Source organism: Buteo buteo, chromosome 15, assembly GCF_964188355.1.
Source record: "Buteo buteo chromosome 15, bButBut1.hap1.1, whole genome shotgun sequence".
NCBI lineage: Eukaryota > Metazoa > Chordata > Aves > Accipitriformes > Accipitridae > Buteo > Buteo buteo.
In genome coordinates, this window is record NC_134185.1 from 1,550,461 (window position 1) to 1,576,094 (window position 25,634).

The window sequence follows — 25,634 nt, forward strand, 5'->3', positions numbered from 1 at the left end:
GGGATGCTCAGTGCTATTAACCATGTAGATACTTTAGGTAAAAATTCAAGTACCGAATAAAGTTTCAATTTATCAGAATAAACATTTCTAACTGACAAAAATTCTTTTCAGATTAGGCTGCCTCTGATTTGCAACAGTGTAGATTATACGCACAAATTAAATCAGAGTCAATTTAACTATCCTATTAAATAATGCGAAATCACGAAGTTCCCACCTGGAAGTGTGCATTAATTCAGACTTGTTCTCACAGCAGGAATAAAGCCCAATTGGTTTGATCTTACCCTTAAATTGATCTATTTAGTAGTAAATCACACTTTCAGTGTAAAATTAAGAACATGAAAATGTTTGGCCTGCCTGTCTTTTTGGTAAAAAGCTGTATTATGAAGTTTTGGGGGACTGCAAAACAAATGACTGAGTTCATAAACATACAAAGTGGTGTATTTGTCATAACAAGGCATATCATAAACTTTAGCTTTATTATTGAAACATAAGAAGCCTTTTGACAGCCTGAGTCCTCCAGCATCTGTACAGGAGAATAGCTCATAACAGACAAATACCACAGGGAGAAACATACACACACAGAAGACAGATCCGGTAACTGCTGAATCCATTGTTTTGAGATAGTTTAACAGTTAATTACAAAATAACCAAAGCTAATACTAATCTTTTTTATTCAGGTGACACTCCGTATCATCAGCATTCAGTTCATCAAACTAAACAGGATTATTCACAGGAGCTGGATTTTTTTTTTTTTTTTTTTTTTTGATTTCACAGTGTGAGAGAGTCTGGATGGTCCTCCCTGGCTGCCACAAACATGCTCCAGATGCTCCTACCCTGAGGACCTCATTGTTTCATTTCTTCCTTGGGTCTCCTATGGCTTACAGATGGGTGCCCAAACCCTTTCCTTATTCCCTTAATGAGCATGACCTGTTAAGTATGCATAATAAACAGGTACGTGTTAAGACAAGCATACAGCATAATGAGAAAAGGCAGGTGCCCATTTTCTATAAAAAAAGTCTCGTGGCTGGGGAATTTGGTTAGCAGGAGACCCTCTGCCTAGTCGCCTTCAGCCGCGAAGCGTCCGCGTGCACGCTCCAGGAGAAAGCCTCGCCATCCGGGGGGAAAGCAGCACGGGCGAGACGGAGCAGGACCACCTTCCAGCCTTCTCCCGGAGGGCAGGCCGCCACGCAGGAAGGAAGGTGGCATCTGCTGGGTCCCAGGAAGAAACACAAGGATGACCGCGAGCTTGTACCACTGTCAGGGGCACTCTCCTGGCCCGAGAAATGCTTATGTACTTTGAAGTCATTAAGGTCACTGAGTAACATTCACGAAGCCCAGTGGAAACATGACAGAAATATTCTACCTCACCAGCCTGAAGGCAAGCTGCTTCTAGCTTCTCTCTGGTTTTATTAAACTTCTTTTCTGTATTGGGAGAGCCAGCGTTCAGTACCCTAAAAGGGAGGGAACCCTTACGCTGTCCTGCTCCCTACCAAGTGATACTACCTGCTGCGACTCAACGCGTGGGAGGGAGACCTTGTCACAGAGGTGCCTGGCTGCCTCGGCAGTCAACAGAAAAAATACACGACTCGCTCAAGTGGTCCGAATGAGCCTGAAGGATGGACAATTTTTCAGCGCTCTAACACCTGACTGTCCTAACAGGGGCCTAAAAGTAGACAGGCTTTTAAGATGGACCATAAAGCCAAAGTATACACTGATTTTTACATTTCAGCGCTGTTTTCTGTATGTTTGTATTCACGATTCTAGCTGGTCCCATTACAGCATTCCTTCTCCAAAGGTCACTTTATGGGTTTTTTTACTGCAGTAGATAAAAGAATACTGGGCACTATAGAAAAATGGATGGTAACATGATCACATTGTGGATGTCATTTTACTCAGAGGATTCAATGATGATCAGTAGTTGAGTTTCATCAAATGGGTTGTAAAAAAAGAAGTCTTGCTTTAGAACACAATAAAAAAAAAAGTTGTCTTTCATTTCAAGTCACTCTCCCACACTCTAAACACCAAAATAGCAAGAACAAAACAAGCTTATTACAAAATGATCAAACTAAATGTATCAACATATCCCAGCCTACATACTGTAAACTTACAAGGTTTGGAGAAGACAGTTGTCCTTCAAATTTAAACAAGAAAGGAAAAAAAGGATCATTTCAAAGAATGCGCTATAGTAAAAACATTTTTAAACTGGTTGGAAGAGCATTCATAGCAGTATACTTCTGACATGCCCATGGAGCAACTCCTAGGAGGCCGTGCTGGAAGATTCTTTTCCTCTGAGGGACCCAATGCACTACTTCATTATTTCTTTTGGTCACAGTATCGAGCACTAAGGGATGCCGCCAGTAACTGACTGCCAGCTAGACCACGCGCTGCTGACCATCAAATCTTCCACCCACTTAGCTGATCTGGATATAAGAGTATTATGGGGACAATGATGAAAACCTTGCTGAAAGGACAGAAAGGACAGCAGTAGGTTAAAGCAAAGTCGATCTGTTTTTAAGTGTTTTAACTGAATAGCAGCATATTTCCGGAAACGCCTTTGCCTATCAGACATAAGCTGTTTGTTTAGATTATTTTAGTCTTCAGCTGTGCACCTCAGCACTTTGTGATTATTAATGAATTTTCTAACAAGATCTCGGTGAAATCTTGTATCACAGGGAAGGACCTGATGCAAAGACAGATGAAAAGACTTGCCCAAGATCATATCTGAAGAACGCCAAATACGTCAGGTAATGAGTGCAAGTTCGATGACTGTCGTGGTTATATTCACTAAGTAATCATTCCTATAAGAAGTTACTAGAAATTACGAAGAATCAATCTAAACCCAACTTGCTTTTAAAGAACATACCCACTGTACCGATCAAATTGCAGCAGTTAAATATTTGTCTTGAGTCAATGTTAAGTGCTTTGCTAAATGATGAATTTGGAAAACTTCCCCTGTTATGCATCTCTCTCATTTGCAAGCCAGAGAAAGAGAGTGGGCAGGAAGATAGGGCGAGCAGGATTAGATCAGCTAATCCTGCCACTGCTTTCAGTAAACAGCTATTGGATTGTTTCTCAAATTAAAAAAATAATAACAAAAATAGGCTACTCTCTGGTCAGGAAGGAAAAAAATAATCCCAAACACCTGTACCTGGCATATGAACAGCTGGGTGCATGCTGATGATGATTCAACTGTGATATGTGCTGCATATAATTAGACAAGCAGAATAAGTTGTGTGGGGAATCTATGATGGAAAATCTACTGCCTGATTAATTACCTTCATTTTCTTTTCACTGTCTTCCTTTTATCACCTTCTTCTCATTCAGGAAGGGTTGGGGGAGCAAAGGAAGTTCTGTGCTTATCTTGTATTGTCACTGCTGAATGTTGTTGTAACAGTTTGGGTAGGTAGGGAAGAAAAAGCCCTTATTTGGCTTGAATCAGAAACCAACTCCATAGTGATGTAAATAGACAGCATGATTATTTTCAGAAGGAAAACTGCAAAGGAGAGAGTAAGAAGCTTATAAAGCAAAATTTTTAATATTCATCTTTGATCAACTCAACATTTTGGAATCTACTTGTCCTCTATCCATGATAATGATTTAAAGCAGAAGTTCTTTGGAACCCATAGAAAACTATCCTTAATTATCTGGGATGAAAATGAGCAGGGATAGTCTCAGCTGCTGACGTCTAAAAGATCTCAAATAATTGAATATGCAGTTTGGAGGAACAGAATCTCTAAATTTTTGCCTACCTTTTGTTTAAAGGTATGCAATGAGATCTGAGAAGTATAGAATTATGTACCTACAATTTTCCCAGTTATTAGGCAATTTAATTTATTTCATCATCTGAAGATGCAGCAGCACTATTCTGTGAAAGTTGCAGGTGGCAAAACGTTAGTTCATGTTTATTTCAGGAGCTTGTGTAAGGTGAGATGAGATATACTAGCTTCTTGCAGCTCAGCTTGAATTTAAACTGAACAATTCTGTGCTGCTTCATTTCCTCCTTAATACAGCTGTAAATGTTTTGGCCCTTTGGTCTTCTGTATTCAGCGTGCAACCTTTGGTGCACTTAACAGTCTTCCTGCTCATAACTGAGAAAAATGACATCTTACCCTTTCTCTGTATTCTTAAAGTAGATTTTGAGTAGTTTACAAAAAAAAAAAAAAAAAAAAAAGAAAGAAAAAAGAACATCATAGAAAGAATTCTAAGTGAGAGCAAAAATATGTGTTCTGCATTTAATCACCAATTTAGTACTACATGAACAAGAAGATAAAAGCTACCAAAAAAATCCCATAGCCTTGCTGCAAACCTGTCAGAAAACATGATCAGCTGTAATTAAAATTATATGGACAAATCACTTTAAATCACAAAGCAGTGATATGAAGTGAACTAATTCTGACAGTGTTGGACACACTGTCTTGGGATAAGGTTTGTCTTCCACACATTAACTCATTAAAGTAAGAATCAACAGAATCTGTTATAAGAATGAGAGGGGACTTTCCAAGAGCTAGGCCTGTTTTGGGGGGGGTCCGACTGCCATACTTGCTTGAGTGGTAAAATATTTCATATTTAATCTACTGTTAATAAGGGACAGTTTCAGTCATTCTGAGACTGTGCTGCTGCCAAAGAGAATGGTGCCCAATAACACCTTGATGCAGCTGTTCAGGGAGTGTGATTAGAGATCTTATCCACCTAGAACCCAAATTACCAAATCCCCCCAAAGATGATTTTTTAGTCAGATCAGCAGAATTTCTGCGGCAGTTCGCAGCTAATCAGACTAAGTTAATCAGCCTTCTCTTCAACTGCCTGCCCAGTAAGACTGACACTACCTTCCTGAGCAAAGAGGACTATAATAAGAGACACATTAATTCCAAAAGCTGTAAGATGCTGATCAGTGTAAAACTCACAAGAAAATAAAATGTTGCAGATGTCACATTGGTTCAAAATACTTTTTGCTGAAATGTAGTATATGCAATAATATACAGCCATTTGCCATTCAATATGAATGAATGTTGTATGTGTTGAAATGTGTGAACACCTGAATGCCATAGGATTACTTTTTAGAATTCTGAGACTTTTTGCAGTTTTTATTAGAGACAAAGCATATGGCCATGCCTACCACTTTTCTCTATTACTACATAGAGAATTTCCCCATTATTGAATATGTGCTCTGTGTTTTGGAAAAACAACAAACAAAGCAAAACCAAAAGTTTTTTGGCTTAAGTTTGAGGCTTAAAGAGGTTAAGAAGAAACAGATGAAATAATACAGGCTTTAGAAAGCATTTCTAGCACTCGGGGCAGGAACTGGGTATTTAGCAAGACCAGCAATACTGCATCATTGGCTGGGAGAACCTCAGTGCATCACCACTGTGAGTTCTAGAATCGAAAAACATGTATACACATTTGTCACAGGCTGCTGCTGTGATCCTTGTCTGCATCAAGCAACCATCAAACTCCACTAGTGTGTCACTGTGAGCATGTTTTATCTTACATATCTCCACCTTATGTTTTCAGTAAAACTGCTTGTGTATACACTGCTTTACATGGAAACTGAAGAAACACCATTTATAAAAGCGGTACGCTAGAAGTGCCAGATTCACCACCTACATGAAATAAGAGTTAGACATCTGGGGTAAAGGAGAGTCTATAGAAAGATTATAGGGATAAGCATTTCGTCCAAAAAAATTCACTAAAATAAAGTGATATGTGCTTCTCTTCTGTTAAAGGCGAAGGAAGAACTTGCAATCTTAATAATAAACAGCTTCCTCTTTGGCTGGTTCAGGAAGAGTGCTTTTCGTCTACTTTAGCCAAGGAAAGAAATGGTCAGATCATGCCTCGTCTTATGTCAGCCACAGACTGGTGTTTAGATTTGTATTTTTCACAACATTTGCCGCTGAGCAAAACTTACACCCTCCCCCAGAAGGCAGGCAAGTATAATCCTGTTATTTTCCAGATGGGTGAACAAAAGAGGTTGCAGAAGATTGTTTCTGACAGTGCTGGGAACAAAAGCCAGGGGCCAAACCACCTATCAGATTTACATAAAATGTATTCAAATGCAAGAGAAAATATATTTTCTGAAGGTGTTTTGAACAGCTGCTGAGCAATTTAGTAGCAACACAGCGTGCTACACTATAGCTCCCACATTCACATCTTTCATTACTACTAGTCCCCTAGGTGCTGGCAGCTCTGACAAGACAATGTGAGCTGTAGGGGGCATAAAACAATTTCAGTGACAATGTATAGATTCCTGGTGTTCTCACTAAAACCCATCAGTTCAGTAGGAAGTCATATCCACCATCAATGCAAAAGGCTGACCAGCACTGCAAACCGCATAGAAGCTGTACAAGAAAAACCACAGGGACACGTATCCCAAGGCACAGATATGAATTGGTGCTTCATAAGCACCGTTTCCCCAAATGGAGAAATGTACAGCAAACACGTGATACTGCGGTTGAGCAAAGCCTCCAGAAAAGGCAGTCCGCAGCCTGGAGAAGAATTTTATTTTAATGTATTCCAAACCTCCACACTACATGTCTGTTTAATACCATTCACTTGGGAGCGTGAGCTCAAATGCAGATTTGGCCTTATATAAAGTTTTGTCATTTCATAGCACAGCACAGGATTTCCACCAACCCAGAGAACCTGCTCACAAACTATGTTAAAGTAGTTACTATATCCTGAAATATTTTGTAATACAGCAGATGTTTTTCGTGCCTCTGGAAAGACAATAGCACCAGTAGTGGTAGACATTAACTACTTTCCTATGTTTGGTATATGCTAACACTTAAAATGTGACTACAAAAATTCTACAATATATTCACCTTTACCTTCTGTTGAACAGCAGAGAATAAAACCTCATCATACACAATGCAGCACTAGCTATAATTTAAATAAACTACAGAGGTTCTATATTTATTACAAAGTTTTACCCACACAACTATGTATGCAAGGAACGTAGAAAAATCACTTTCTGTATCACTTCATAGCTCCTTCTGTGGTTGGTTGACCTTGGTGGGCTGCCAGCTGCCCACCCAGCCGCTCTCTCACTCCCCCTCTTCAACTTGACAGCAGGGGTGGGGGAATAAGATGACAAAACTCCTGGGTCGAGATAAATACAAGGAAATCACTTACTAATTACCATCAGGGGCAAAACCGTGATGGAACCGGCTGTGTCCAGCACGGGGCAGCCCCGGCCCCTCCTCACAGAGCCCATCTCTGCGGCCCCCCACCAGCCCCTGGGCACATAAACTCCGCACACCTTCTTTCTGTAAACTCTGCATGCACTTTTCTAAAAGATTAAGCTACTGACATGTGGATGTAAATTTATTAGCTGAAATCCTAAGTGTCTTACTGTACAACCTTGTCAGTATCAGCATGACAGCAATGCCTTTGAAACCCAGTCCTGGCTATTTTAAAGTATCTTTATTTATTTTGAGCTGCATGATGTAATATTAGTATAAATCTGCACACCTAACCTGTTTCTGGTGAAGGTGTCTGCCCTCTGGTTTCTGCTACATTTACACACAGCTTAAATTCCCATCTGCAATCAGCCTCCAGTGAAGCGCATTTTTATTTAATTCTGTATTTCCAGCCATGTCAAGGACAAGGTCAAGTAATGGTCACAAAATGACAAAGCATCTTTGGATGAAGGTGATCACAGATGTAACAGCAGCAACACTAACTACACAGAAAATAGATCAACAAAGCTGAAGAGAGTGCGACAAAAGGCAAGCAGCACACAACGCTGAGCAAGCAGAGAAGAACGTTTCATGAACAGCTTATGGTCTAATGAAAAGCCAGGTCAATGTGTGCTTCAAAGAACAAGCAAAGGGTAATAAGGACAGTCAAGGTGGTGGAGAGATGAATAAAAAAGCTTCTCCCACCTGAATTAACTACATTCCAGAATAAAAATTCGTCACGTAATTGATGTACTTCAGTCAAAGGGAGAGAAACACCTTCCTTCCTCAGCTGTCTTCCTTGAATGAGTTTCTTCCAGACTTTCAGAAAGATGCAGCTCACATGTCTGTCTCTAACCTGACTATTAAGGAGGACTATTTAACAGATGTATGTGTAAATTTTACTCAATACTCTCTTTAATCAAGTAAAACAATTTGCAGCACCAAGTTTTTTACTGCCAGTATTTAAAATTAGACCTAAACTGGCTAGTCCTGAAACAAGCAGCTGTCTAATGTCCTGTTTTGTTCCTTCTTCTCTGCAGATGTGCAAACGATATATTGAGTACCTGCCTGAAATTTATTTAGAAAGCAAGAAGCTAGAAAAAATAAGGTTATAGCAATTAAAATAAAATAATAATAATAAAACACAGAATAACCATCGCTGTTTCTTCCTTCCCTCATCCCCCCTGAAAAAAGGATTTCCAATGAACGGTATGAAACAGAGTTCCCAGGTTAGTATACCTGAGGTTCTGTGATGATTTTGGGTCACAGAGCTGGACTGAGTATAGTACAAAATATAGATCATGCACGAGGATGCCAATGCTACATTTTTTAACGTCTGTTTAAATACTTACCTTGGCCTCAGAACATTTAATCTTTTGAACACCTTTTTGAGATAGGTAAGTACTACTCCCACTTTAGAGCTATGCAAACTAAGTAACAAGCTAAGGTTAACCAAACTCTTTTAAAACCACGTAGGAAGTTTGCTGCTGAGCTAGGAGCTGATCGCCTAGACCAACAAGAACTGCTCCCTTCTCCTCAGCGCAGAGGAGAAAATCCAGCTAACCTCGCAGCGGTCTGGACCGTGCGACTTCACTGCCTGTTCTGCTGTCGGTGGAGACCTGCCTGCCGATTCCTCTACAACTAGAGGTGCCACGAGGTGGAGCAGAGAGAGACGAACTGGCTTCTCGGGAGGAATGCTTTCTTCCCCTTCCCTCCACCACTCCTTTTTCGGACACTCGTGCAAAGCCTAGCTGCCTACTGTTTTTTAATTTTTACTGATTTTCAGTATCTACAGAGCAAATAGCACTTCCTATTGCTTTCAGCGAAAGCAAGCCTGTAGAGAATTGCGAACTGTTACAAGCACACGGAACCAATTTTATTTCTGTATTGATCTTCCACTTCAGCAACAACAGGCTTGAGGAAGAGAATTTAAAAAATTGCTTTGCCTTCACAGATTTTTTTTGGTTTAGCTCTTCAGAACTCAGGAATACAACAGTGTAAACATTTACTATCATCTCACTTAGGAAGAAGACAACATGGCACCTTCATAAGCTGTTTGGCTCTATACTTCATTGCTGTAGTTCCACGTGCTGTGCCAAACTAACAGAAACCAAACAGTTGTCTGAAAAGTCCTCTGTGTGAAGCACTGGGTGACCAGATACTGAGCTAATTAATTTTACAGAATTCTATATACTTTAGAAATAAATAAATAAATACTGGAACTGTCCACATATTGAACAATATTGAAAAAAATATTTTTCAGTATACCAGATTATCTTGAATTTTAATAGTTCCTTATTCCCTCTGTAATCCAGTGACTCCTTTTTCCTTCAAGTCACAGACATCTGCCTTGTTTCACGCAGAATACCTCGTGTCTTTTCAGTGGTACTGAAACCCCTTTGTACTGTCATGTATGGGAAAGACCTGTTCTTCCAGCCAAGCAGATCAGAAGGGCTCTGCCTCCTGCTTCTGCCCTGGAACAGAGGGAACAGCCAAGTATTCTGAACTCTTTGCTATCTGTTTCACACAGTCTCACCCAGCCACAAGAAGATGAAAAAGTGAATCACATGAGATCATGGAACAGAAACTATCTATCTAGAGAAACTGCAGTGAGTAAGCAATCACATCAGCAACACTCGGAATACAATGCTTTATGCAGCAGACAGAAAAAAAGGGACTATGGCACACTTGAAAGGATCAGTATGCACCATTAAAGCAGTGTCTTCTTTAATACATGAAGGGAGAGTTCTAAAGAGCTTAGCAAAATTCTGGAAATGTAGGTTAAATGCAGTTTAGAATTTCCATGATATAATAAAAAGAACACTTACAAATGCTTTAGCTGTAATGTTGCTGAAATGCAAATTATATAATTTCAAAGCCGATACATCCAGAAAATGGGAATTGGGTTATACAGACTATTAGAACTTTAATCTTGCTATTTTTCTTGCAGAAACAGAGATTTTTCAAAACTTGGAATTTTAAAATTATAACACCCAAATCTAAAAATAAAAGGTAATGAAATGTGCATTCTTTATGGTTTATAACGTATACCTTAATTCTGGTGAATCTGCAGCTCATTGTCTTTAGAAGACGCACTAAATTGTGACACAGAGCTTCAGTAAAGTCACATAAACTAATAACTGCTATTAGCAACATCAGTCACTAAAAAATTAATAAATAACTATTGCAGTTATCAACAGTGCACTGAAACTGTTTCTTTAATGTGATTATTAATCCTAGAGCTTTCTTTGGAAAATGAGATTTTCTGGTTATACTTGATTCTGAAAATTACACTAGCTATTATTTATGTCACATTTGATATGAGGGGCTGCTAAACAGGAAGGTGTTAGAATGATCTGAATTATACAATGCTTTAGTCATGCTTTTGAAGGTTATAGCATGAAAAACTAACAATCTGTTCACATATCTAATTACCAACATATTTGTAATATGTGTAACAATGAGATACTGAACATACATTAGAGATTACCATGGTCGTTAAACATCTGATCCTGTTTAAACATGTGAATATTGATATGACAGTTTGTAAGCATCCCTCATTAGGCCTATTCCTTTTACCATTTCAATCGTAGTAGGAAAAATACAAAGAAAATATGCCGTCTTGAACCACTTGGTATTTCTTTAAAATCAGTAATTGACAGCAATGAAATTCAGGGTATGAAAGGTATTACCAAAATGTTTGACTTATCTTAGGAAAAAAGGATGTAATAAAAATATTGGTCAAACCTGAGAATATCAACCTTCATTATTATTTTCAAGTATGATCCTCTACTTTTAGAGGTGGAGAATGGTGGAAAAGCAACAAAATTACTGGCCAGGAATGCACCTTAACCACTGGAAAGATTAAAAAAAAAATTCAGTTCTACCACTACGCTATACAGGTACTCTCATCGAGACAGTCAGTATACAAAATATAAAGCTTGACTCATGTCAAAATGACCACTAATAAGACAGAATTGGCTTCAGAAGTATTTCAGTTTTTGCTCACAATCATAAAACATTTCTTTGTATATCTTGTACATTATTGAAAAGTTAAATCTTCAAGTCTTTGTAGTGAATGATTAATTATTCTACATAGTTAGGAGACAGTTATGCTTGCAGGCAAACAAAATAACACTGCAAAATAAGAAATAAAAATATATCTCTATTTTCAATACAAATGTTGTCTAGGAAGTGGAACAACTGTATTGAAGTCAAAGGTCACCAGCTGTCACAGGCCTGAAGAAAGGAGCTCATAACAGTCTTTCTTCACATACAATATGTATATATGTACACTATAAATAAATCTATTTCTAGGATACTATGCTTGTGCAAACAAAACCGCAGATTGGTAGAATTTATTTCTTATGCTAATTTTCAAATGATATGTTGTTACACTAAAAGTGTCTAAATGAGACAGGATTTACCAGTCTTTTCTTTTAGGATGAGTTAGTTCATCCTACAAAGATAAAAGCAATCCAAAATAAACTACTGTGAAAGTTACTGTGATTTTTGTGTGTTACCTGATTTTGCTTAATTATGCTAAGTTGAGCATGCTTATAATTATAAATACCCTCTAGCAGCATAGGTAATACAAATGAAGTACGTTACATTCTTAAAACAGGTAATAATACAGGTAAAAATAACAGCTATCCCTGTTTCTTATTGTCATGGTTTAACCCCAGCCAGCAACTAAGCACCACGCAGCCGCTCACTCACTCCCCCCCATCCAGAATTTATATGCATTAGTTTGATGTAATGCATGTATTATGGGACTATTTTTGAAACTAACAGATGTAGTGATTTACCTGTAAAACTGTAACACCTGGATTGATGGAACTGGGATTAAGGTTTTCAGAGAACAAACATTATATAGGCATACACTGCACAAACCTTCCTACCTTAGAGTGGCAAATGTGATGATGACTTTATGAAATAGATATACATTACAAACTGAACTCAGTCTACTACTGTTTTTACAAGGCCTGATAAGCCATCATCAGCTGCAGATAATCTCAGTGGAAAATCACCTCTTTGAAAGCCATTTTTAGGTTTTGTCCCACTAAGACTTATGCTGAGTTATCATGATTTGCAATTTCTATAAAAAATGCAGTAAATATAAATGTGTATATTTGTACATAGAATCCTTCTAAAAGGAATTCCAAATTTAATTCAAAATTTATTAAATCTACTTTCCAGTTTTATGCAACACAATGTCCACATGGGTATGATTCATGTATGTGCTGACTTCAAAATTAAAATATAGAGTATGTAAGATATTCCATTTCAAAACCACATCTAAATGTGTTTTCTTTATCAATTTATAAGTTCGTATGATAGAATAGCAATTCTTAAATCTCTCCCAGACTGCTTTCACTGTTAATCTTCAAAGAATTTTGGGAAGGGCAGGTGTGATAAAATGATGGCGATATTGCATCAAGTTGGCTCAGGTTATCTATCAAAACACCTTTCCATTTCTCCTTCATCACACAACTGATAATGCTGGAACTCAGCATTGCAAATATGAAGCTTAGGAGTATTTGAAGACAGCAAAATGTCTTCCACACATCACAAATATAGCTACACTATATATCTGTTCAGATACAAAGCCACTGATGTTTACAAAGAGCTTCTCAGATGTTTCCAATTCGTCAAACAAAAAAATCCTGTATTCCTAGGTAACTGGTAATACTGGAAGCGACAGCACAACGTCAGAAAATTACTAATTTTTTGTTTTACGGATTTACTGTAATTTTCAGTAATACTTGCACACTATGCAGAGCACCTAGCACTTGTAAATAGTAATAAAACGATGACTTAGAAGTATGCACTAATACGAAAACATACGTATCTCTGGAATGATGAAATGAAACGGGTAAACCGCATGACTCAAAATGAGCCAACAGGCTGTATGGATGATGATTTACATATTCTTTTTGAAAACACATTTTCAGAATGCACATGCAATAAAAATACTTTGTAAGATCAGTTCAAACAACTGTCTCTTCTGTGGAAAAGGAGGAAGTGGAAGTGTAGGTAAAAACATGGGCACTGATAATATAATCACGTAGTTTGCACTCAGTACATTACGTCTCGCCGAAGTTTTCATGTGGAGGTACAAAAACATGTTGAGGACTTTCACAGTTTAGAACGTGCCATCTGCTTTTGAAGCATGAAGACCAAATAATAAACTTGAGCAGCTTGCGTACCACTGCATGGTCTAGGCTAGAGTTGGCCAAACAACATTAACTGAATAATTTATTTAACAAATAAACACTTTTATGGACAGCTAAAGGTGCCCTTCTCAGCCATGAGTAAATGCTTACTTCCATACCACTAATTAAAGTGTGACAGAAAACTGGAAACAACTACATTCAATATGTTCACTTGGAAGATACATGAAATATTAATGTACATAATACAATGACAAAGCTCTGTGGGGATGAGCATTATGTTCATTAAATTCCAGAGCAAAATTCTGACAATTCTGCAGGTAAATAACATGGAAAAGAGCGACACTGTCCTATACAGGCAAGATTTTAATTAACGCTTGCCTAGAATCTTCCAAACAGAAAAGAACCTGGTGTCCCCCATCACTGCCTAGAATAGACAATCTGAACTTTTTAAGGAAAGTAATTAAAAAAAATTATCATTTAGAGAAGTGTAAGATGTCAAAAAAAAAAAATCAGTATTCCTACTCTCAAATCCCACTATCCAGAAAAATCAAAATACGGGTGACTTGATTACCTCAGTCTCTTGCTTGTTAAAGTTACTTTCCTTCAACCACTGAATTGAAGAAACCCCATCTGGCCTCAGTGACAGTGACATCACTTTAACCACAAATAACGTACAGCAAATTTTGCATCAGGCAAACGCATTTTAGAACCCACACGTAGAATGAAAAGTGTTTGAACTAATGTTCTTTGAATAACTTTAAAAAACAAATCCATAAAAGCAATCTAGACTACATCTCAAGTATGTGCACAAAGCTTTAACTGAAAAGATCAATACAGTCTCAGTTGTGAAATCACAAAAAATTAAACTCAAACAAATGCATATTTTCAAAACCAGCAATCAAATCATTCTAAAATAAACAGAAATGGAAACAATGAATAAAACTGCATTGAAACAGGTCTCTAGTTTCTTTAGGCAAGGCAAAAAAAAAAAAAAGCAATCAGAGTTTTATTGTTTTCTTCTATAAAACTGTCGTTTCACAAGGACTGTAAAGACAATATCTGAACATTTAAAACTCATTTAATCTTCATCAGGTTTGAAAGAAATGGCCATATGTAAGGAAACTAATCATATAGTTAAGAGAAAGTAATAGCTGTAAACTATGGGGATATCTTAGCTTCCTGTACATGGTAGATTTAGAAAGAAAAAGTGTGAGAAGATGAGCATCTGCTTCTGTAGACATTATGAGTTGCATTAATTATGCTGTTTATCCACTGGAGCCATAGTTGCATGCAGAACTGGAATATCTGTCAAATATGATCTTACAGAGTTTTTCAAAGTCAAATTTAATAGAAATATTGTCTACCAATTGGAAGGTTTTGAAACAGTAGCAAAAATAGTTATTTATTCCAGTCTTTGTCTCTTTTCCTGCATTACAGGGGAAAAAAACTCATTAATTTTGCAGGTAAAACATACAGATAGAGTTATCTATCTTCAACAGCCACCAAGAGAACACAAATCAACAGTTTTGTCATGGATTTGTATTTTATAGCCTATGATACAAGATCCTGGGGGGCCACAAATGCCTTGTCATGTTTGCTTTTTTCTTTGGCAGAGGTTAACGATGATTGCTGAAGGATTACAATTTTATTGCTGCTTGGTGAAGGATATACTGCGCTCTCTACATTTTAGAAGGACTCACAAGAATAATCACTAGTCATTTTGAAGGCCAAGCCCATAAACGCAGATGCATGTAAATCCCCGCCAGTCACAGTCTACAATCACACCTTGCAAGTTATTTAGCATGCCACTGTTTTAAAGATAGCAGTATAAATTCCAGTAAACAAAGTTAATGTGTAAATTGAACTGACATTACTTTTTAGTGTAACAACATGGAGAATGAGACCATAAATATACAGGTGTTAATTTTGAGGTAAAAAAGAGGGAAATAAATTTATTTGTCAGTGTGAACTTGAACTCTATAACTAGAATCAATCTTTTCAATGCCATTTAGCTGCATTGGTTGCTAAGATATTATTAGGCTTTGAGATCTGTACAGCATTTTAATGTCTTAATCTTACGAAGCAGAGGCAATGCTACCACAGCTAATACAGTGAGACAATTAGCTGACCAACATCTCACACAAGAGTAGTCTCTGAGATTAAAAAACAAACTTTGAATCGTTTGTTAATACTGAGCTGTATACTTCTATCAAGTACCTTCTAAGAAGAAAAAATTAATCTGCTGGCTCAAAGGGAGAGGAAGGGACAGAATTTTCTTTGTAGATTTTATATACTTTTGCAATTTGTACAAAAATCCTAAAATAGATTAATGCACTGTCAGCTAACGAGTAATTAGATTTGAATGTATGCTATGTGACTTTGCTTCATTAATACTAGGCATTAATACTAATATAGAATAAAAGGGAAAAAAAACTTTCAATGGAGCATAAGAGTAATGTACAGACCTGTGGCTGAGAAGAAATATAAGATGGAAATGAAACAGCTTCTTAAATGGTAGATCCTTTCATCCTTCCATATATTGAAAAGAGGTTTTATATTTATACTCTAACAAGTCTGTTTCTAAAAGAATATGGTAAAGCTTATGGGTTGAGCATAAAATTTAACCAAAAAAAGCCTAACCAGTCTCTTCTCCCCATACCAGTTTATATATACTGAGATCATCAAACCTCCTGGCATGAGCAGCGTTTTAGAATTTTGCAACATTTACATCACACAGAAACAGCTCAGAAGGCAAATGCAAAAATCTTCAGACGATGCTTTTATTTTCCTTTTTTGATAGTAAGAATGTAATTTTGAGAACTCTGATGTGCATGTTTCAGGGTAACTTCTGCAGTCTCCTTCACATACTATCCTCCAACAGTAAAAATGGTCCTAGCTAAAACTACCTTTAATTTAATAACTTTATAATTTTATATGGGCATCAGAATTATTTCTAAAATATTTTTAAAGTAAATATTATTTTGAAGTTAGTAATATAAATATAACACAATACCTATATTATTTCATTCCTACCTTTTTCCTAACTTGCCTATATGAAATTCCATGAGTGGAAAAGAGTTATTCCATTACCAAGGCATGATACCAATACCTTTTCCAAAATTACAAGTTAACCATTCTGTGAACTATTGTGTGTACTAGATGAAAAATGACAGTACTGGTCAGCCACCATTGTATAGTGCTGACAGTACCGTTGCATATGTAGTTATGAGAGCTTACTGCACTGGGAGATGTTGTTAGCATGCCCATTTTCTAATTTCTAAATTGGTCCTATATTTAGCACTAGAATTCTGATGAGAAATCTAACTTATTCAATGTGTAAATTAATAAGCATAAATTATGAGCTACCTATTTTTAACCTCCAACTTTATGTTTAAATTGTTTCAGTTCTCAAACTGACTTCATCTGTATCTGTAAAAGTGTCTGGAGTTTGAATGATCCATACATTCTTCAAAGGACTGCACCGATCTGTGTGAATTAGAATGTATTTTCAATCAAGGACACTACCTTACGAAAAAGGTTTCCAAATATGCATACGATTTTGCTTTCCAGTATGAGTTGTGTTTTTATTGTAAAAAAAAAAAGTGAAGTGACACTTTATTGCTCAATATGTACGACTAAAACTCTTTAGTGTAACACAGGGGTAAGTTCTTACCTTATCGTGATAGGGATGAGTACACCCTTGCTAATGGATCGATTGACAGATGCAGTCAGAATGTTCTGAGAGTTTCCACAGCTGAATCGAACTGTTGGTCTTCCCTCCACAAGATACAAGTGAAGAAACTGTTCTCTCAAATTCCTTCCACTAGCTTTGAAAACAAAAATGGAGACAGTCACACTTCTGAAAGTGTAGCACCTTCCAAAAATATTCCACGCTTCTGGAATACCATCGCCAGTCATAATGCCTGTGTGACACGAAGGAGTCTTCTATCCATACACAGTACTCTGCGTGAGTGACTGTGAGAATAAAATTAAACTCTGTATCAATGGCTGATAACTAGTCAAAGTAAAAGAAAATAACCAAAAAATAAAATTTACTTTTATACCACTGTAGTTGCATAAACCTTACGGAGATCTTTACATTAGTCGAAGATTAACTTTTCTCTATATCTAGGAGTATCATTAAGGTGACAAAGGTGACAATAAAAAAAACAAATAGCAAAAATACTAGAATATCATGATTTACTATTTCATTCAGCTTTTCAACCATATTATAGAAAACAAAAATTATAAGAGAACATCTCTTTCTTATAATCTCTCCAAAGATAAGATTAAGAACAATTCACCTTTCCCAATTAATGATACATTTCAGACTTGATGAGAATAATTGTTATCTACAAAACATTAGACATACTTTGTTACTTGCACAGTTCAAACTAAGATTAAAAAAATATTTTAAAAAAATCTTTCAATCTTTGTTCACTTCTGCTAAACAGTATATTGTAAATATGACAGCAAAATACTTCTATTTAAATGATGGACGGCACATGGTTCGTCTACTAAAAAAAGAACTGACACCTAGAGTTGCAAATTATTTTACACAGGTTTCTCTTTATGAGTTTACCCTTTGAATTTTACTGTATTTAATTCTCACAGAAGGTAAAACACAGTTCCTGTTTCGGATTTTTATTCCCCTTTAAGACAAACTGTTAAAATGTTGATCTGTTTTTTGCACTATATTTTACCATATTTAACTGAAGTAGAAAAGACTCAATAGCTAGGTCATGAAATTGAATTTACTGCATATATTTGTTCAGCAGTATTTGAGCATAAGATTACTATGTTCTTCTTAGCTTCCAGAAGCATAATGTTTGGAAACCTGGAACCTTGGGTTCCAGAATCATATCAGTATCCAGTTCTCCAGCTTGTCTGGAGCACATCTCCTATCCGTTGTCTGGAGCTGAGCTGAGAAAAAACACACAACACATACACCGTACAAAAACTTCTTATGAGGGTATGTGGTAGGAGAGAGCATTTGCTTCCATAAGTTTATCTGATCAAAAACCTTGTTAAATGGGATGACAAGGAAAAGGGGGAAACCAAAGCACACAGAGGCACAAACCTGACCAAGAAATGGGGACAGTGACAAGAACCAAACTGGGCTGGTTACACCAACGAGTGTGGGATGCTTGTTCAGGTAAGATTACCTGATGGAGGACCTTGTCAAAATCAGATGGAGGAAAAGGGGAAGACAATAAGCAAACCATGGATGTGACAAACAAACAGTAACAGAAACAACGACAAGAATCCAATCTTGTCAGCCGCACTAACGGACGGGCTATCAAGAAACTTCGCGCATCACTTCAGCGTGCCAGCCTGGACTTCGCACCTGAGACCGGGGGTCTGCGACACTGGGGAGGGTTGTGTTGGTGGAACTATGCAAACCACTGGGGCAATGTGTACAAACAGGGAACTGGGAAGAAACAAAGGAGGAACAGACCTGAAGTGGTATAAAAGGGGAGGGTTACACGTGAAAAGGGGCCGATCGGCACACCTCTCTGAGCCCTGCGCCTCATCACCACAATCTGTCCTCTCTTCTTACTAAATCCTTTCTTAACTAACTCTCGGTGTAATCTCCCTCCCTATCACACATGCTAAGGGTGCTGCAAGGACCAAGTGCCGGCTGCTGGGGGGACCAGTGTGACTGGGTTTGGTGGGAGCTACTGGAGTCAGACTTGGGGTGCAGGCACCCCGGCCACTGGTGTCAGCGAACGGCCGCCCTGGGAGTCTCAGCCCCTCCGGACGGTTCCAGCGGGAGCGAGTCCCACGCCTGGAGCTGCTGGAGGTGGCCACAGCTTAGAACATACCTCGACATCTTTATCCAGAAAGGTAAAAAGAATGTGGGTGTACTTGGGACAGCTCCTTGCTGGAAAACCGACTCGTTTGTAAAGAGAAAATGCTCAACTTTAATTTGGAGGACAAAACAGAAAGAAAAACATAATATATTTTAGCAGATAGAGAGAGACAACAGATGCTCGCAGCTTCCTGCTCATTTGCTTTTGTATAGTTCATAGCAGAAACAGTTCACAAACTCCCTCCTCGAGAGCAGCCTTCTAGTCAACACAGTGTTTCTTCAGTCTGTTACAAATCCTGTGACCTACTGCAAGTCTTTTATGCTTAGACATATTTTGTATTCTGAATACCTAATTAACTCCAAAGCTACTTTAATTTGTCTGGATTTTATGCCTTTGGCTTTTATGATTTCCTTCTACAACAGTCTGATAATTCTCTTTCAAAATGTATTGCACTATCACTGTTAAAGAAGTCACTGCTTTTTAATCCTAGCATAACTGATACATGCACATATTGCATCATTTGTTTCCTTATCTTCTTCTCTCCTCCCTGCACATGCTGTTCCAGGCATTTCCAATTTCTATCAATAAGTAAATCTGTAAGTTACGCTGGATTCAGAGAGAATGAAGTGGGGGAGGGTTGTGAATGTATATACTGACAACATGTCTTGACAAAGTGAAGTTACAGATGAATAGCTTATTTCTCTTCTCCCAGTGACTGCGCCTGTCTGTTCATATTGCCCACTAGTGAAAACTTGGACGAAGGTCCTCGTTATTACTAGTAAAGTAAAAAATGTGGGACAACTCCCCAAAAGGTAGTACTGCTCCTTGAAACCTCAACGAGTGTTACTGCCTGAACTTCAGCCTGGGGAGTGCTTGTAGGTCACACTTACAGGTGACTAACAGCATTCTTCATATTATCTGCTAGGTGGTACGAGATCCGTTGAAAGGACAGTCCTTTAAATCCTTCCACAGTGAACACGAGGAGGCAGAGTGCCCCTCTGAAGCATTTTGTTCTGGCAATGTAAGAGAGCATATGCTACCTAGTGTATGTGGTGGGAAGTTCCCTTCATAGGAAAAGCCTGAGTCTTAAGTAAAACAGACAGGTTCTGGGAACAGAGAGAGATCAGAACCATCTGCGTAAAAAATCTTATTGGATATTAGAGGTAATTTATCTTGACCTTAGTAGAGATTATGTGAGGGGATCAGGTCAAACAAGTCAGATCTCAGCAATCATTCTTTCACAGGGAACTGCACGCTGGAAGGCTGGTTTTGTCCGTCAGTATGATGGCAAGCAAGTGGCCACGGGGCTCAAATTGCTGCCTATCTAGAAAAGACCGATTTAAATTCCCATTAAGCTATGGGATGAAGCTTTCTTAGGCAAAAACATATTTTGACACAGAGGAAGGATACCATGAAATGCTCTGCTTGAGAATGCCAGCTGAAATAACAGACAAATATCCTATGACTGAATTGCCTGAAGTGCCCATCTCTAGTTTTAGGAAGGTAAGTAGAATATGGGTAGATCTGGGGAACTGAGCTTCTGGGAGCACAGGAAAATAATTTATGAGCACAACTTATGAAAAAGGAGCTGCTGTCCTTAAGGAACGCTATAAACATGGGCTGTGATATCTGAAATCCAATTGTCAGAAGTTACAGGCTACCATACATAGTAGAAGTTAAACAATCTGTCCTTGAAGGGACTGTGAACAGCATTATGCTGACTCTGTTAAAAGTGAAAATGATGAAGTAAAACTTTATAACTGTACCATTTTTTATGACCACTTGCAATTTCTTTTGCTTTGTGGCTAAATATCACAATTTGCTTTGACATGTTGATGAAATTAAATTATGCAAATAAGTAAAATCAGTAAGGAATAGAATAAAAAATCGTAAGAATGCATGCTGTATTCAACGAAGAAATGCTTCTCAAACGATGGCTAATCTTTATTGGTACAAATGTAACAATTGTATCTATTTTCAAAGTTTTTCTCCTGACATAGTTAAAGAGAAATCTCCTCACATTCTACCAATAACTTAAAGATAAGGTAACTGCAAAAAGTCCAGACATTTTCAGTCCATTGACTGTTGTCATTTGTAAGCTTCTTAAACACATACTGAAAATAATTAGGGAAAACATCATTATTAAGAAGGTAAGTACATTTGCCTTTGTATTGAAACAGATGATAGTTCATAACCTATTAAAAATGATGTGGAAACCAGTTCTTCTTGGATTAGTTTCGTTGGCTCTGACATATGTAGTAATTTTCTACAAATCACTTATATCCTACCTCTTTCCCCATGTTTTTAACAGACAATCTATTTTTTGGCAGCCTCCACAAACAACATATAGCCCTTAGTATTTGTTACTTTCAACCAACTATTGATAAAATCCTTGCTAATAAAGGCATTAAATAGGAAAATGCTTTCTGACAACAATATGGTGCGATTTAGTAAAGTGACATGCCCAGCACAGTTACTGATTCTCATATTCTGCCCATTAGTTAGCCTATAAGTAGGCTTATTTTCTGTATATACATATTTTAGTTTTCTTACATATATAGTATTTATATTAACTGCTAAAAGGTATTATAACAAAGCATTGATAGTTTTAAGTGTTTACTTCTCTCTACTGAATAGGAACAAGTGAAGAAGGCACAGAACTCCTTTTTTGATCCTCACTGGCCGGTGTACTAGGTAAAGATAGATACAAATTTTAATCCTTTTACATTTTCCCTTAAGAGTCTGTCGTAAATATTCTTCTTATGCATACTTTCTGATTCAAATCCATATCAAAAGCATGTTGTCTGAGATTTTTCACTGTAATTAAATGTTTACTAATTATCTGCCAGAGAAATAGATGTAACCTCATCACCACCCGGTAAAATCAGGTGTGTTTGTAAAATGAATGATCTGAAAGTGGACTAATTTAAAAAAAAAAGTGTAATTATTTTCCAGTAAAACACACCTGAAACAAGCAGATCACTGATTTTCTTTGAATTTTTAAAAAACTTTTCACAAAGACAGAGGATTTTTGCTTTATGAATGTGTGAAACTTATTGCAACCTTAATTATGGAGCTATTGCTAACATCAGTATAATAATAGAATATGAAAATGTCAGGAACATTAACCCTTTCTTATAATTCTGTAGTTCTTGTACCTAGTGAGTGCACCAGCCTCAAGATGAGTTTCTGCTGACAGTTAATTTCTCAGCTGTTTGATGGTAGCACAGCTTCAAAAAAGCAGCAGCAGAAGCAGGAGTTGTACTGCTAGTAAGAGGAGCACAGCTGACAACAGCAGCTTCTCTTCTGAAGTCATTAGAAGGGAAAACGAAAGACAGAGCAAGGAGCAAAAAAAAAGGATGAAGGAAGAGCAGAGGGAGCATATGAACTCATGAGAAACACTGTACAAACCCAAGAGCAATCACTAGGCAGCTTGAAGGAGTTCAAGAAACAAGAGAAGTATACACAGTAAGTATAAATATTTGGGAGGCCAGTAAAAAGAAGTTAAGACATAAATGTTTTCTCTTTGGAATTTTTTTAAAGTCTTTAGCTTCACAGGTAATTGTTCTACCCACATCAGAGAATCAAATTTATACACCTGTGTAGATATTTTCTGGTCTGAAAAGTGAGTATCTTTGAAAAGGTATGTGGGAAAATAAGTGAAAATGGTGTCATTGCTAACATAAAAATGACAAATTTAAATATATAATTTCTGTATATTATGAAAATGTACCTTCCAAATTTTAACTTAAGTATTGGAGCTGAAATATTCTTGGGAATGTCAACAGTTTCTTAGGTGTTAAGTTCTAGCAAAATGGAACATAATGTTTGAAAACTTGATTTTAAAGCATCCATCACAAAATCTTAAGATCAAAATCTTAATCCTTCCACTCACCAGAACTCAGGAGATAATGGGTCTGCTAGGAAGCCCATTTTCTTGCTTCTACTTCTACTGTACATCTACTATTTATATAATTTCTAACAAAAGGATAACAAAACTTTTTTACCACCTGATGAAAACTTGTGAAAATCATGGAATCATAGAATCATTTAGGTTGGAAAAGACCTTTAAGATCATCGAGTCCAACCATCAACCATGCTCACTAAGCCATGTCCTGAAGTGCCTTGTCTACATGCTTTTTGAACACCGCCGGGGGTGGTGACTCAGCCACTTCCCTGGGCAGCCTGTTCCAATGACAACCCTTCAGTAAAGAAATTTTTCCTAATATCCAATCTAAACCTCCCCTGGCGCAACCTCAGGCCATTTCCTCTTGCCCTATCGCTTGTTACTTAGGAGAAGAGACCAGCACCCACCTCACTACTCCCTCCTTCCAGGTAGTTGCAGAGAGCGATCAGGTCTCCCCTCAGCCTCCTCTTCTCCAGGGTGACCCACCCCAGTTCCCTCACCCGCTCCTCATCAGCCTTGTGCTCCAGGCCCCTCACCAGCTCGGTTGCCCTTCTCTGGACACGCTCCAGCACCTCCATGTCTTTCCTGCGGTGAGGGGCCCAAAACTGAACACGGTACTCGAGGTGCGGCCTCGCCAGTGCCCAGTACAGGGGGACGGTCACTGCCCTGCTCCTGCTGGCCACACCATTTCTGATACAGGCCAGGAAAAATCATTCCATCTACCACTGATATGAAATTACATTTCCATACAGAGTCATAAAAAATTTTTCAAAGTAACGTATGTTAGTAGAGAAGTTTAGAATGGAAATAAAGAACAATAAATTGAATAAAGGCGAGGAAAAAAAACTTACATAGGCTAAACACAGTTTACATGCTCTGGAACTGTATAAAGAAGGTAAAACTAAGGTTGGCATACAGAAAAAAACCCCTTCTAGAATAACTATGGTGGGAGCATTCCATGCAAACCCTTCTGACACAACTTCAAAGTTTTTTCTCCTAGAATACTTAAAATTCTGTGGTTCACCAAGCAAATGAAATTATAACATCAAACCCACTTTCATTTTAAAAAATAATCTAATTCAAAGAGTAACTTCCACTGAATTCTGTGGGAGGACTTATGTGAGTGTGGTAAGCAGGAACTGAAGGCTTCCAACTACTGCCACCTCCTCAGAATTTCCTTGGAGCCTTTCATTGTATTGACAGAGAAAGTGAGATAAATCATGACATGTACATAATGTGTTACTTTTCCCTCTAAAAAAACAATGAGTGCTTTTAGTATGATAATATTAAACTGGTTAAATAGTGGTACTAGCTTGGATTTATGAAACACACCCTTGTGCAACAAAATTCTCTAAGTTCTACTCTTTTTCCTGATATTATTTTTCTTTACTTTTAAAATAAAAGACTTTTGCCCCAAACGCACACCTGCCACTCCTGCAGAGCTAGAAGACTGAAAAGCCACAGAATCACTTTGGTTAGCAGTTTAAAAATAATTTTTTTTCTCATTCTCAGTATTCCTTTTGAGATTTTCTGCAATGTGTGATTGGCTCTAAGTTTCACGGTAGACTATGAGCTTTTAAATTTCGTGTTTGGTAGGAGAAAAAAGCATTGGTTTCTACTTCTGGTACTGAAAGATTTTGGGTACTTGTACACAGGAAAGTAACTTTTCTCTGATTAAATGCAATTTAGGAACATTAATAATTTTCCCTGATATTCAAAAGCGGAAACTGTTTCAATTATAAAGACATAGTCTGAGAAAGACTACAGAATTTATTTTGAGGCAGCAGCATCCTGAATGTATTTGGTATGATTTTGAGCATTTTAAATTGGCAGTCCCTCCACCTAATTTGGTGGGGTTTATTTTGCACTGTTTAAATACAGAGTAACATCAAAATGTCCCTAGAATTATCCATTATTTGAATGCATGTAACTGAATTAGGCATAAAGGAACTATATTTTTGTTAAATCAGTACATTTTCTTTGATAAAAACAATGGTAGAAGCAGATTCACTGGGATACAGAGAATGAAATTAAGGAGCATAATACAGCTATCGATGATGCCCACTGTGGTGTTCTCCCTCGGCGCACAAAGAAGGCACCCACATCCCCTCTCCCTTTCACAGCATCGTTTCAGCTGCACCTAAACTCTCAGTACATAATCCTGCGGCAGTCTGCATGCTTCATCCCACATTGCCTAAAATACTTAGAGCACTGTCTACCCAAAGCACTCAGCCACACTTGCAAATCATATGAAGTATGTGCAGATTACCTGCCTTACCATACCAGTTCTCAGAAGCAAACATATAAAATGTGACAATTTCTAGGTTTCTCAAAACAATTTGAAAATTTACAAGCAGCAAAGAAGAAATTCCACAGTCCACACAGATTTATATCACAGTGTGAAAGCTCAGGGTAACACTCATTTCTGATTCTCAACACTACACTAAGGAGCCCATTAATTCCAAGTACAGGCTAGCTAGCTCTCACCTGACAATTGCAGAAACATAAAAAGAAAAGGCAAAGACATCTCCTAAAAAATACCCAGGTTTAATATGCTTTTCAA

At 37.6% G+C, this 25,634-nt stretch overlaps 1 protein-coding gene across 1 annotated transcript in view; it reads right to left on the reverse strand.

Annotated features, from left to right (window-relative positions):
* Positions 1-25,634, reverse strand: part of EYS (eyes shut homolog) — an 810,501-nt gene that overhangs the window by 124,380 nt on the left and 660,487 nt on the right. Inside the window, exon 39 of the mRNA XM_075046421.1 lies at positions 17,025-17,178. Coding sequence (XP_074902522.1) covers positions 17,025-17,178 — 154 coding nt within the window. The remainder of the gene's footprint in view (positions 1-17,024; positions 17,179-25,634) is intronic.